Genomic DNA, 13406 nt, shown 5'->3' on the forward strand with positions numbered 1-13406 from the left:
TGCTGCTGCTTCTTGCCCGCCTGGGGGCCCGGGGCGGCCCCCTTCGGGGCCCGGGACCCAGAGCCACAGCTGGGAGACGAAGGTTCACTGGCCTTGGTCACGCTCTCAAGCCCTTTCCTGTCGCCCTGGGGGCTCCCTGCATTTGTGTCCCCCTCAGGAAAGTGCTCGGCGGCAGGCAGGGCCGCGACCTCGTCCTCGGGCACCTCGCTCGGGGCCTCGGCAGTGGCACTCCCTAGAGGTGACCCGGCAGGGGACTTAGTGGGATCGTCCGGGTCTGGCAGGATCCGTGTGACAGTCCGTTTGATCTGCCCCGATGATGTCTTAATGGTTTTGATCCTGACTCTGGGAATCGCTGGTGGGGAGCTGGCGGCCACCGAAGGGGAGCCCTTGCTGCTGCTGTCGCTGCAGATGCTCCGGGGGCTGTCCGACGGCTTCATACTTTTTCTAGTCGCCTCCAGGGGGCTCCGGGGACTCTTTGGTGACTTGGGCATTTTGGGGCTGCCTTTGGAGCCCTCTTTCGTGGGCCCTGAGGGGTCCTTGGTGTGGCCAGGATGGTCCTCCTTGGCAACACTGGCGACCCTTTTGGCCTGCAGGGCCACCAAGGCTGCAACACAAGAGGACAGCTTGGAATGCGCAGGCTTAAGTCGCTGCCGCGGGGGCACTGAGGAGCAGGAGCCGAGCTCGGCGGCGAGCCCCTTGGGCTCTGCAATACTGTTGCTGGGGTGGCTGTTGAAGTCCAAGGCGTCCCCAAAGAAGCGACTGGCATCCGGCTCCTTGTGAGGCTCCGCCGCCTTCTGCGCCCCTCGCTCATGTTCCTGCTGGCTCCCCAAGGGCAGGGGCTCGGGCTTGGGCTCTTTCTTGCAAAAGTGATCGAAGATATGCAGCTCCGGGACCGGAAACTTAGACAGAGCCTCCAGGACTGGGCCCCCGACAGGCCCGCACCCGGGAGGGGGTGCGAAGTAGCTGTCGGAGTGCTTGGGCTTCAGCCCGAAGCCGTTATCTTTGATGGCATCCTCGGACTCTGGGCTGGAGATTGGACTGAACTGGCTGAAGGTGGGGAGTGGCTCTGACTTGCAAGGCTCCAGCTTGCCCGGGAAACTCCTGGCACTGTCTCCATTCATGAAAGCGGAGTCAAACTTCCCACAGTTGTGGCCCAGGCCGTGGGGCTCCGGAGGCAGGTCCGGGCCCCGGAACCCATTGTGCAGGAGGCTGGGAGCGATGTGGTCTTTCTCCGCTTCGAAGGACTCCTGGCGGCTGGTGTTCTTGACAATGACACTCACAGCAGGCACGTCTGAGGACGACCCCGAGTGAGACAAGGACACGCTCTCATCCATGCACATGCCCGGAGGCTTGAGGGGATTCTCATTCTCCTCGCTGGGGGTCTGGATCGCCTCCTTGGCATCGAGGCTGGTGGGGTCTGGGATGTCAAAGGCAGCCAGAAGGTCATCAAAATCTGGAGTTTTCATATCCCCCATGGCTGGACGCCGGCAAGGGCTATAACAGAGACAGAGAAGAGAATCTGATCACCAGGCTCCTGCTGGACTCGGCCCAGCATCACCTCCATTGCACACCCAACACACCAACACACACCCAGCCAGCATGCCCACCCACAAACGCCCACACTAGGGGAAGTCACACACTTGTGCTTCACCCCAACTGGTTTCCAAAATGCTAGAGACACAGAGGGAGGGGCGAGGAGGGGGGGTGTTTATACGTAGTGACAAGCCTGGCAGGCCTTACACCTCAACACCTAGAAACTCCTGGCTGGTTGCACAGCCAAGAGGCGCAGGCGTAGCACAGTCCCTCCACCTGTCGGGGAACATCATCTCCATGTGTACTGGCCAAGTCAATCACTCAGCTGGAGAAAAGGCGTGGCTCAGCCCCTCCCTTCTTCAGAAAACTTTCTGGTTCATATATGTGACGTGGCTGTAAGTTCTGCTAATTTACTCGTAGTTATCATTGGCTTTGTATAACTCTGGTTTCTTGCTGCATAAACTTCAATCAAATTCAAAATGATTTGCTATTGCCAGGATTTATGCTGCCTCATAAGTACACTCTGGAAAATTATATTATCCTCTTGGTATTTTTTTATTCTAGTCAGCATCTATTTAATTTCTTCCTTTTCACTCTAAAACTGTTATTGGTTGGTGAATAGACCACTGAACCTGAGGGGCAGGGTGACTCTTAAAGAGACAGGTAGTGCCCTAACCGGTTTGGCTCAGTGGATAAGAGCGTCAGCCTGCGGACTGAAGGGTCCCAGGTTGAATTCCGATCAAGGGCATGTACCTGGGTTGCGGACACATCCCCCGTAGGGAGTGTGCAGGAGGCAGCTGATCGATGTTTCTCTCTCACCGATGTTTCTAACTCTCTATCCTTCTTCCTTCCTTTCTGTAACAAATCAATAAATATATATTTTTTTTAAAAAAGTGCCACGTAGTTATCAAATCAGCCAGGAACGGTTTTGGAGGAGCCTTGAATTTTATTTTAACTTAATATACAAGGAAAAGAAAATCCACCTGTTTCCTTCATCATCTGGAGAAGCAGAGCTACAGAACTATCACAACAGAGGTTAGGAAATCCCTATGACACTCCCACTCAGTGGAGCTTGGAGCTGGCTCGCTCAAACCTGCCAGGAAGAGGAAGAAAAACCCACCGCCTCCCGTGCTCAGCCTCTGAATCCTGCATCTGCTTCAGCATCTCAGATCCTTACTTGCTTACATACTTCTTACACCACGTTTATACTGAAAACTTTTCTGGATGCAGACTGACGCAATTCTTTGAGAAAGTAGTATAGTTGTCTCACAGAAACCAGATAAGGAGAAAAATCCTTGGGTCCAAGAAGCCCATTGCCAGAAATTTATCCCAAGAACAAATATTCCCAAAAGCCATATGCAAATGTGTGCAGCATTATTAAAAACAACACAGAAAAATGGGCGATATCTGTAATACTATCAAAAACAAAAAAATAGCCCTGACTGGTTTAGCTCAGTGGATAGAGCGTCGGCCTGCGGACTGAAGGGTCCCGGGTTCGATTCCAGTCAAGGGCATGTACCTTGGTTGCGGCACATCCCCAGTGGGGGGTGTGCAGGAGGCAGCTGATCGATGTTTCTCTCTCATCGATGTTTCTAACTCTCATAAAATATATTTTAAAAATATTTAAAAAACACACACATAATGCCCTGGCCAGTTTGGCTCAGTGGATAGAGCGTCGGCCTGCAGATGGGAGGGTCCCAGGTTCAATTCCGGTCAAGGGCATGTACCTCAGTTGCAGGCTCCTCCCTGGCCCTGGTTAGGGGCATGTGGGAGACAACCAATAGATATGTCCCTCTCACATCGGTGTTTCTCTCTGTCTCTCCCTCTCCCTTCACTCTCTCTAAAATTCAATGGAAAAAATATCCTCAGGTGAGGATTAAACACACACACACACACACACACACACACACACACACACATAAAAGACATATATGCACACATACACACACAGAGTCCAAGAAGAGTGATTGACTGACAGACTATCATGCGGTCATTAAAAATTCTAATTATGCCCTGGCCGATGTGGCTCAGTTATTTGGAATGTCGTCCCATATGCCAAAAGGTTGTGAGTTAAATTCCCGGTCAGGGGCTTGTGTGGGAGACAGTCGATGCTTCTCTCTCTCCCTCTCCCTTTCTCTCTGTCTAAAATCAAAATAATAGTAATAATAATTTTGTTGTTATTGTTAATCCTCACCCGAGGATATTTTTTCCATTGATTTTTAGAAAGAGTGGAAAGGAGGGGGAGAGACAAAGAGAGAGAAACATCAATGTGAGAGAGACACATTGATTGATTGCCTCCCATATGTGCCCTGACCGGGGCAGGGTTATCGAGCCTGCAACCGAGACACCTGCCCTGGACCAGAATTGAACCTGCAACCCTACAGTCCGCAGGCCAACACTCTAACCACTGAGCAAACCGACTAGGGAAATTTTTTAAAAATTTAAGTCCATGTACAGCCCTAGCCGGTTGCTCAGTGGTTAGAGCATCAGCCTGCAGACTGAAGGGTTGCAGGTTCGATTCCAGTCAAGGGCAGGTGTCTCGGATGCAGGCTCAATAACCCTGCCCCGGTCAGGGCACACATGAGAGGCAACCAATCAACATGTCTCTCTCACATGGCTATTTCTCTCTCTTTGTCTCTCCCCCTCCTTTCCACTCTCTCTAAAAATCAGTGGAAAAAATATCCTCGGGTGAAGATTAACAAACAAACAAAAAAAATCCATGTACAGTTTAAGTTATTTTTTAAATTCTAATTATGCTAAGTGTCCTTCCACAGATGACTGGATAAGGAAGACGTGGTACATGTACACAATGGAATACTACTCGGCCAGAGAAAGACGAAAGAAACATTGCCATTTGTGACAACATGCATGGATCACGAGAGTCCTGTGCTAAGTGAAACAAAGAAAACAAAAAAGGGCAAGCACCGAGGAAACCAAGATGGCGGCATAGGTAAACACCGGAGACTGCTGCCACAAACAACCACTTCAAAAATACAACTAAAAGACAGAACGGACATCACCCAGAACCACAGGAAGGCTGGCTGAGGAGAGATTCTTCAACTAGAAGGAAAAATAACAGCACACCGAGGCTCAGAGGAGGCGCAGTGTGGAAAATACTCAGGTGCGGAGGTGCGCGCGCAAAGCGGGCTGGTGGCTGAGAGCGCGGTTGTCGTTTTCGGTCAGGGGGGAGTCTCAGACTCTGAGCTCCAGATACGGGCGAATCGCTGGGGACTCGGACCCAAACGGGAGAAGCGGGAGTGTCTGGCATCAGTTGGAAGGCAGCTTTCCCTCCGAGGTTTGCAGCGGTTCCGGGGGTTCTGAGAAGCAGAGCCTCTGGGAACAGGACTGAGGGCACCATAACGGCTCCCTCCGCCCGCCCTGTTGAGCCCGCCCCGCCCAAGCCCTGCGCAGAGCCATTTGCCGGATCGCCTCAGGCAAAGGCTAGATTAGCACCTCCCCAGAGGACAGAAGTTTTCCGCGGCAGACACAGCTGATTCACACAGCCAGTCGGCCTGGTGGTCAAATCCCTCTAGTATTAACTACAACAATCAAGGCTCAACTAGAACAAGACTGCGCACAAAGACCACTAGGGGGTGCACCAAGAAAGCATAAAAAATGCGGAGACAAAAAAACATGACAGAAATGGAGGATATAGAGCTAAAAATCGCAATTTTGAGGGCTTGCAAAAATGTGCTAGAAGCTGTCAATAAACTTGAGGAGAGAGTCACGAAAACTAATGAGACCCTCGATGCTATGATAAAGAACCAACTAGAAATTAAGCATACACGGACTGAAATAAAGAATATTATACAGACACCCAATAGCAGACCAGAGGAGCGCAAGAATCAAGTCAAAGATTTGAAATGCGAAGAAGCAAAAAACACCCAACCGGAAAAGCAAAATGAAAAAAGAATCCGAAAATACGAAGATAGTGTAAGGAGCCTCTGGGACAGCTTCAAGCGTACCAACATCAGAATAATAGGGGTGCCAGAAGATGAGAGACAGCAAGATATTGAAAACCTATTTGAAGAAATAATGGCAGAAAACTTCCCCCACCTGGTGAAAGAAATGGACTTACAGGTCCAAGAAGCGCAGAGAACCCCAAACAAAAGGAATCCAAAGAGGACCACACCAAGACACATCATAATTAAAATGCCAAGAGCAAAAGACAAAGAGAGAATCTTAAAAGCAGCAAGAGAAAGAGACTCAATTACCTACAAGGGAATACCCATACGACTGTCAGCTGATTTCTCAACAGAAACTTGGCAGGCCAGAAGGGAATGGCAAGAAATATTCAAAGTGATGAATACCAAGAACCTACAACCAAGATTACTTTATCCAGCAAAGCTATCATTCAGAATTGAAGGTCAGATAAAGAGCTTCACAGATAAGGAAAAGCTAAAGGAGTTCATCACCACTAAACCAGTATTATACGAAATGCTGAAAGGTATCCTTTAAGAAGAGGAAGAAGAAAAAGGTAAAGATACAAATTGTGAACAACAAACATGCATCTATCAACAAGTGAATCTAAGAACCAAGTGAATAAATAATCTGATGTACAGAATGAACTGGTGATTATAATGAATCAGGGACATAGAAAGGGAATGGACTGACTATTCTTGGGGGGGAAAGGGGAATGGGAGATGCGGGAAGAAACTGGACAAAAATCGTGCACCTATGGATGAGGACAGTGGGTGGGGAGTGAGGGCGGAGGGTGGGGCGGGAACTGGGAGGAGGGGAGTTATGGAAAAAAAAAGAAGACAAATGTAATCTGAACAATAAAGATTTAATTTAAAAAAAGAAAAAAAAAAGGGCAAGCACCCAATTTCACTTCTATGGAGCATATGGAACAAAAAGCAACAAACAGCCCGGCCTCCATGGCTCAGTGGTTGAGTGTCAACCTATGAACCAGAGGTCACGGTTCAATTCCTGGTCAAGGCACATGCCCGGGTTGCAGGCTCAATCCCCAGTAGGGGGCGTGCAGGAGGCAGCCAATCAAAGATTTTCTCTCATCGTTGATGTTTCTCTCTCTCTCTCCCCCTCCCTTCCTCTCTGAAATGAAATAAAATAAATTCTTTCTGCCCTAACCGATTTGGCTCAGTGGATAGAGCATTGGCCTGCGGACTGAAAGGTCCCAGGTTCGATTCCGGCCAAGGGCATATACCTTGGTTGCGGGCACATCCCCAATAGGAGGTGTTGCAGGAGGCAGCTGTTCGAAGTTTCTCTCTCATCGATGCTTCTAACTCTATTCCTCTCCCTTTCTCTCTGTAAAAAATCAATAAACTATATTTTTTTAAAAAAAAAATAAATAAATAAATTCTTTCTTAAAAAAAAATCAACAAACAAATTTATAGATACAGATAACTGAATGGAGGTTACCAGAGGGGGAGGGGGTGGGGGAAGATGGAGAGAGCAAAGGGGGTCAAATATACGATAACAGGAGGAGGCTAGACTTTGGGTGAGGAGCACACAATGCAATATACAGATGTTGTATTATAAAGCTATATATCTGAAATTTATATAATGTTATTAACCAATGTTACCCAAATATATTTAAATGTTTAAAAATCCTAAAATCCTAATTGTGACATCTACATAGCAACACGGAAAGTTACTTGTAGTGTTAAGTTAAAAAAAAAAAAAACGAATACAAAGTGTTGTCATGTCAGACTATGATTATAACGATGTAAAACTAAGTCTGCATTTGAGCCAAGATAAAAAGAAAGAGAAAAATAATTATACAGGGTGCTAGGATTACTGGTGGGTTATTTTTCCAAAAGATTTTTTTGTGCAGATAAACTGCTTTAATAACTTTTAAATGGGAAAATAAAGACAAAACACTCAGAACCGCAGGGAAGCAGGTGGCGTGGGGGAGGTAAACCTGTTACCGCCCCGGGGGATCAACAGGCTTGCAGGTTTGCGTTCTTGCCCCCCTCCCAACCTCCAACCAACAAAATACATCTTCTGCCTGCTTTAGAGTTCACAGGAAATAAAAACCACTCCCATTGGAAAGCCGCCTGGTTATGGTGGATAATAATAAAGTGAATTGTCTATACTGAATATGGGTTGGCAGATAGCTTGCTGAATGACTGTGCCAGGACTAGGAAGTATTGGAACCCAAAACCAGGGGCAAGATACTGGGTATCAGTGAAAGCACTTGGCATCCCAATACCAAGGAAACACCTGTGTGATATTTGTGTGATATTCGCTTTATAAGCTTAAGGCAGAGAGACTGGTCTCTTTAAGGAGCTGGGAAGAGCATGTGGGGAGGAGGGGTAGTTGGCGGTGTGCAGGGAAATAGCAGGGAGCCTCCTATTGTCTCACTCCTGAAGCAGAGACGTGTTACATCAGAAGAAAGCAATGTTCTCCACACAGAGAAATCTCAGCCACCGGCTCAAAGCAGTCGGAGGTGAGGTAAGGTGCCTTTTGCTAGGAAAATCAGAGCTAGTAAAGGATGTGGCAGCTCAACATCAACAGCAGGAAAAACATTTATAAACTCTGAATTTTAAATACCAAAGCTGATGCTTTTATTATTTTTTTAATATATATTTTTTATTGATTTCAGAGAGGAAGAGAGAGATAGAAACATCAATGATGAGAGGGAATCATTGATTGGCTGCCTCCTGCATGTTGGACTGAGCCCGCAACCCAGGCATGTGCCCTTGACCGGCATCGAACCTGGGGCCCTTCAGTCCACAGGCCGATGCTCTATCCACTGAGCCAAACCGGCTAGAGCAGTGGTCGGCAAACTCATTAGTCAACAGAGCCAAATATCAACAGTACAACGATTGAAATCTCTTTTGAGAGCCAAATTTTTTAAACTTAAACTATATAGGTAGTTACATTGTTATTAACTTAATTAGGGTACTCCTAAGGCTTAGGAAGAGCCACACTCAAGGGACCAAAGAGCCGCATGTGGCTCGCGAGCCACAGTTTGCCGACCACGGGGCTAGGGCAAAGCTAATGCTTTTCAAAACCTAAGATCCAGTCCTGATTTCTGTTTTGCCCTCATAAGGAAAACCCAAAACACTAGTCATCGATAACAGTGATGGGACTCACTGTGTACCTCAGTATTTGTATTTCTTTAAGCCTTGCTGTAAACTATCATACTGTTTGTAAGTAGAAAACAGAAATCAATCAAATATACCCTGGCCCTAGCCCAGGGGTGGGCAAACTTTTTGACTCGAGGGCCACAATGGGTTCTTAAACTGGACCGGAGGGCCGGAACAAAAGCATGGATGGAGTGTTTGTGTGAACTAATATAAATTCAAAGTAAACATCATTACATAAAAGGGTACGGTCTTTTTTTTTTTTTAGTTTTATTCATTTCAAACGGGCCGGATCCGGCCCGCGGGCCGTAGTTTGCCCACGGCTGGACTAAGCCCACAGTCAGACATCCTCAGCGCTGCCACGGAGTCAGGAGAGGCTCCCACCACTACCACTGTGCTTGCCAGCCGTGAGCCCAGCTTCTGGCTGAGAGGTGCTCCCCCTGTGGGAGCGCACTGACCACCAGGGGGCAGCTCCTGCATTGAGCGTCTGTCCCCTGGTGGTCAGCACGTGTCATAGCGACCAGTCCTTTCGCCATTAGGTCCATTTGCATATTAGCCTTTTATTATATAGGATTATTTATAACACAATTATTTTATAAACAGCCCAGACTGTTTCCTGATGACACCATGTTACAGGTCTCATCACAAAAGGCCCAGAACACATTGGCATCACCAAAAAGGACACTGGAAACAACATGAAACCTGTGATCCTGCCTCATTCAAAACCTCGCAGGGCCCATGCCTGAGTGTGCTGTGTCATTTGCAGCCCCCACAACATGAGAAAGACACACCAGAGCAGGAAGAGGGTCTGAGAAATGCTGAGGCTATAAAGTAGATGAAGAGCTCTCTGATGAGAGCCTTAAAAACCAGAACTCTATTTTATTCTGCAGAAATGAAGATTTAGGGGACGGGGGAGCATAACCGAAGCACAGGTTTGTTCATCAAACCTCAAAATACTAGAGAGAAGAGGGCAGCATCTTGAAGTTTGAAATAAAAGATGCAGACAAAAGACAACTTGATCCATTAGTCAGAAAACATATGGAAGTTGTTACAGGTCAATGATATAAATATGAAAATGCCCACACTTATTCAAATTTAGAAATAAAAATAATAAAAGGCTCTTAAGAAATAAGAACAAGAAATGTCACTATGCTGATGAGCTTTCTTTCCCTTAGTATTGAAGCTTTTGAATTTTAAATAACATTAAACTTGGTTGTCTTTTTTTTTTTTCTTAGCAATATTAAGTTCAGCGACGGTGGATTAATAAACTTTCAGTAACTGGACATGAAGGCATTAAGAAAAATCTGATCTGTACTGAGAATATTGTTTACTGAGACAAGGAGGCAAACAGCTTGTCACAGATTTACACTGTGAAAGCGAGAGCCGAGTGATGAAGGGGCCCTGGGCTACGAGACAACACGAGTAAGGTTCCTTGAACTGGCGACTGTTTGTTGGCTCAGCACTAGAAGAAAGGACCCGTGTACGTGTGTTTTAGGACCTGTGGGTGAACTCTTTACCCTGCTCCCCCAGCTGAATATGGCTTACATATATGTATATCATCTGGGTTCAACGGTTAAGGATTTTAACATGGGTAAATGAGCCCGGCCGGTGTGGCTCAGTGGTTGAGCATCAACCTATGAACCAGGAGGTCACGGTTCGATTCCCGGTCAGGGCACACGCCTGGGTGTGGGCTCGATCCCCAGTGTGAGGACATGCAGGAGGCAACCGATCCATGATTCTCTCCCATCATTGATGTTTCTCTCTCTCTCTCTCCCTCTCCCTTCCTCTCTCTGAAATCAATGAAATATATATACATATTAAAAAGTGGGTCAATGAGAAGTTGCCATCAGCTTTGCATTTTAGAAGAAGAAACATAGCAGGGGCAAGAGAACAAAGAATGACTCAAGTGTGAGAGACAGACAGACAGACAGAGACAGATGGAAAGAAAGAGATGGGGTGAGGGAGAGGGACAGAGAGGCAGGGAGGGAGGCAGGGAGGGAAGGAGAGAAATTACTTAGCAGAAGCTGGGACCGGAAGAAAGTGAGTGAGGTGGCTGCCAGGTGGAAGCGCTTCTTCCAGGAGTGGAAGCTGGCGAGGGGAAGAGACTGAGCGAGCAGGCAGGAGGTCAGTGCCGCTCCTGTGACCTGCAGGGGCTTCTGTTTGGACTGTGGCTGAACCCGGACCACAGAGAGACACTGCATCCGTGGGTGGGAGAGGAGGGAGAAACTGTAGCTGGACCAAAGGACATGGGGAAAAAATGGTCTCATATTCCTCCCGGGTCCACTCCTAAGGCCTCTCAAACCCCTGCTGATGCCCCTGCCCCGGTGCCCTTCACCTTCACCCAGTGGCAGCTTCTCCTCTCCCCCTCCAGGCCCTTCCACCCCAACCAAAAATCCCACGGCCAAGAACAGAGTGATCCTGCGAGCACTCTGATGAGACTCACAGGACGCTGGAGCTGCAGGGGCCTCAGGGGGTATCTGGTCCGGTGGCTCTCGGACAGCGTCTGGGGAGCTGCTGCTGCACCGACTGCAAAAGAAGAACATGTGACTGAAATACCGTCCCAGCTCCCAAGGGGAAATTCTGACTCAGTAAGTCTGGGATGGACCCCTGCATTTTTTTTTAAATTATTGATTTCAGAGAGAAAGGAGAGGGAGAGATAAAAACATCAATGATGAAAGAAATCATTGATCGGCTGCCTCCTGCACGCCCCACACTGGGGACCGAGCCTGCAACCCGGGCATGTGCCCTGACCAGGAATCAAACCGTGACCTCCTGGTTCATAGGTTGATGCTCAACCACTGAGCCACACCGGCCGGGCTCATTTACCCATGTTAAAATCCTTAACCGTTGAACCCAGATGATATACATATATGTAAGCCATATTCAGCTGGGGGAGCAGGGTAAAGAGTTCACCCACAGGTCCTAAAACACACGTACACGGGTCCTTTCTTCTAGTCCTGAGCCAACAAACAGTCGCCAGTTCAAGGAACCTTACTCGTGTTGTCTCGTAGCCCAGGGCCCCTTCATCACTCGGCTCTCGCTTTCACAGTGTAAATCTGTGACAAGCTGTTTGCCTCCTTGTCTCAGTAAACAATATTCTCAGTACAGATCAGATTTTTCTTAATGCCTTCATGTCCAGTTACTGAAAGTTTATTAATCCACTGTTGCTGAACTTAATATTGCTAAGAAAAAAAAAAGACAACCAAGTTTAATGTTATTTAAAATTCAAAAGCTTCAATACTAAGGGAAAGAAAGCTCATCAGCATAGTGACATTTCTTGTTCTTATTTCTTAAGAGCCTTTTATTATTTTTATTTCTAAATTTGAATAAGTGTGGGCATTTTCATATTTATATCATTGACCTGTAACAACTTCCATATGTTTTGTGACTAATGCGACAGCCTGCGGACTGGCCCCCGGGCCCCCACCTCTGCCTCCTCTCTTCACACTCCACAAAGCAGCCAGAGCGCTGCCTTTAACTCCCATCGGGCCATGTTCTTCCTGTCCTCAAAGCCTTCAAACCCTTCCCCCGTGTCACACAGATACACCCAGTCTGTACCCCGGCCTGAGGGTGATCTAACGGCCCTCGGGTCCCTCCGTCACCCCGTCCGCTCCAGGTGTGCACAGGCCCCTGCTGCTCCCCAGGCACGTGGGCCCCTGCTCAGAGCCCCTGCACTTAATACTCCCTCTGCTTGGGAAGTCCTTCCCCGCAGGCCTCACGGGCTCACTCCTCGCTCCCTCAGGTCTTTACTCAGATATCACCAGGTCTTATGGTCTTGTGACCACTGTACATAGACACCACTCCCCAGGCTCACCGTCAACCTCTGCCCCTTTAATCCGCCTTATTTTTCTTCACAGCACTTACCATGCCGGACCTGTTATATGCAGGGTGGGCAGAAGTAGGCTTACCGTTGTTTGTATGGAAAAAGATGTGCAGGTTACGAATATTACAATAGTTTTATAACTCAAAAGAATGTCACAGTGGCACAGTGCACTGAGGTACAATCTCATAAGCGCTCAAACAAATACTACAATAACGAACACATCACCATACAAGGATAAACTCTGTGTTTCACGGACTCACCACTGTAAACCTACTTTTGCCCCCCTCCCCTGTAATTGCTCATTTCGTTGTCTGTTCAGAGCTCCCACGTGTTTACTGGAAGGGAACCCACCAGGAGGAAGGGACAGTGGCTTGACAGGCTCATCTGTCCAGAACCAAGCTTGTTCAAGGACAGTCACGGAGTCCTGAGCAGGTTCATCACCAGGCAGGCAGTTGGCAAATTTGCAGTGTTACTTGTGTTTAGCCTTTAAGATGTTGCTATAAATAAGGAGACCTTGAGTCGTGACGGGGCTTGCCAGCGGGAAGGGGGCTACCTGAGGAGCACCTGCCTGTGAGTGCTGGGCTCCTGCAGGGTGATGACGTTCAATACTTTCATGGTGCAAAGTGCCTGCTGGCCAACGTCCCACAATAAGGCCATGTGTCTTGAGGATGGGATCTGTGTGACGCCGGAGGAGACAGAGGGCTGGCTCTGAGAGCCACAGGAAGAAGAGGGCATGGGGTGGTCTTGGGTCTTAAGAAAAGGGGATACAACTCTGTGAATATACTAAACACCACTGAATGGTACACGCTAAACGAGTGAATTATACGCCATGTGAATTATCTCTCAATAGAGCGATTATATTTTAAAATAGATAAAAAGGAAGAAAAGGGGATAGGACCGTACAGCTGAGTTGCTGCAAGTGGAAACTAGGTACAGGCAACGAAGTTTAAATAGAGCTGAGAAGCCCTAGCCCAGTGGTTCTCAACCTTCCTAATGCCACG

General features: G+C 47.8%; 1 protein-coding gene across 1 annotated transcript in view; it reads right to left on the minus strand.

Annotated features, from left to right (window-relative positions):
• The window catches only part of ZNF592 (zinc finger protein 592), a 38814-nt gene that overhangs the window by 21062 nt on the left and 4346 nt on the right, over positions 1-13406 (minus strand). The window contains exons 2-3 of the mRNA XM_014549617.1: positions 11026-11108; positions 1-1494 (exon numbers count right to left, since the gene is read on the minus strand). Of these exons, the coding sequence (XP_014405103.1) occupies positions 1-1475 (1475 nt within the window). The 5' untranslated portion in view covers positions 1476-1494; positions 11026-11108. The remainder of the gene's footprint in view (positions 1495-11025; positions 11109-13406) is intronic.

The sequence above is a fragment of the Myotis brandtii genome, unplaced genomic scaffold, assembly GCF_000412655.1.
Source record: "Myotis brandtii unplaced genomic scaffold, ASM41265v1 scaffold561, whole genome shotgun sequence".
Classification (NCBI taxonomy): Eukaryota; Metazoa; Chordata; class Mammalia; order Chiroptera; family Vespertilionidae; genus Myotis; species Myotis brandtii.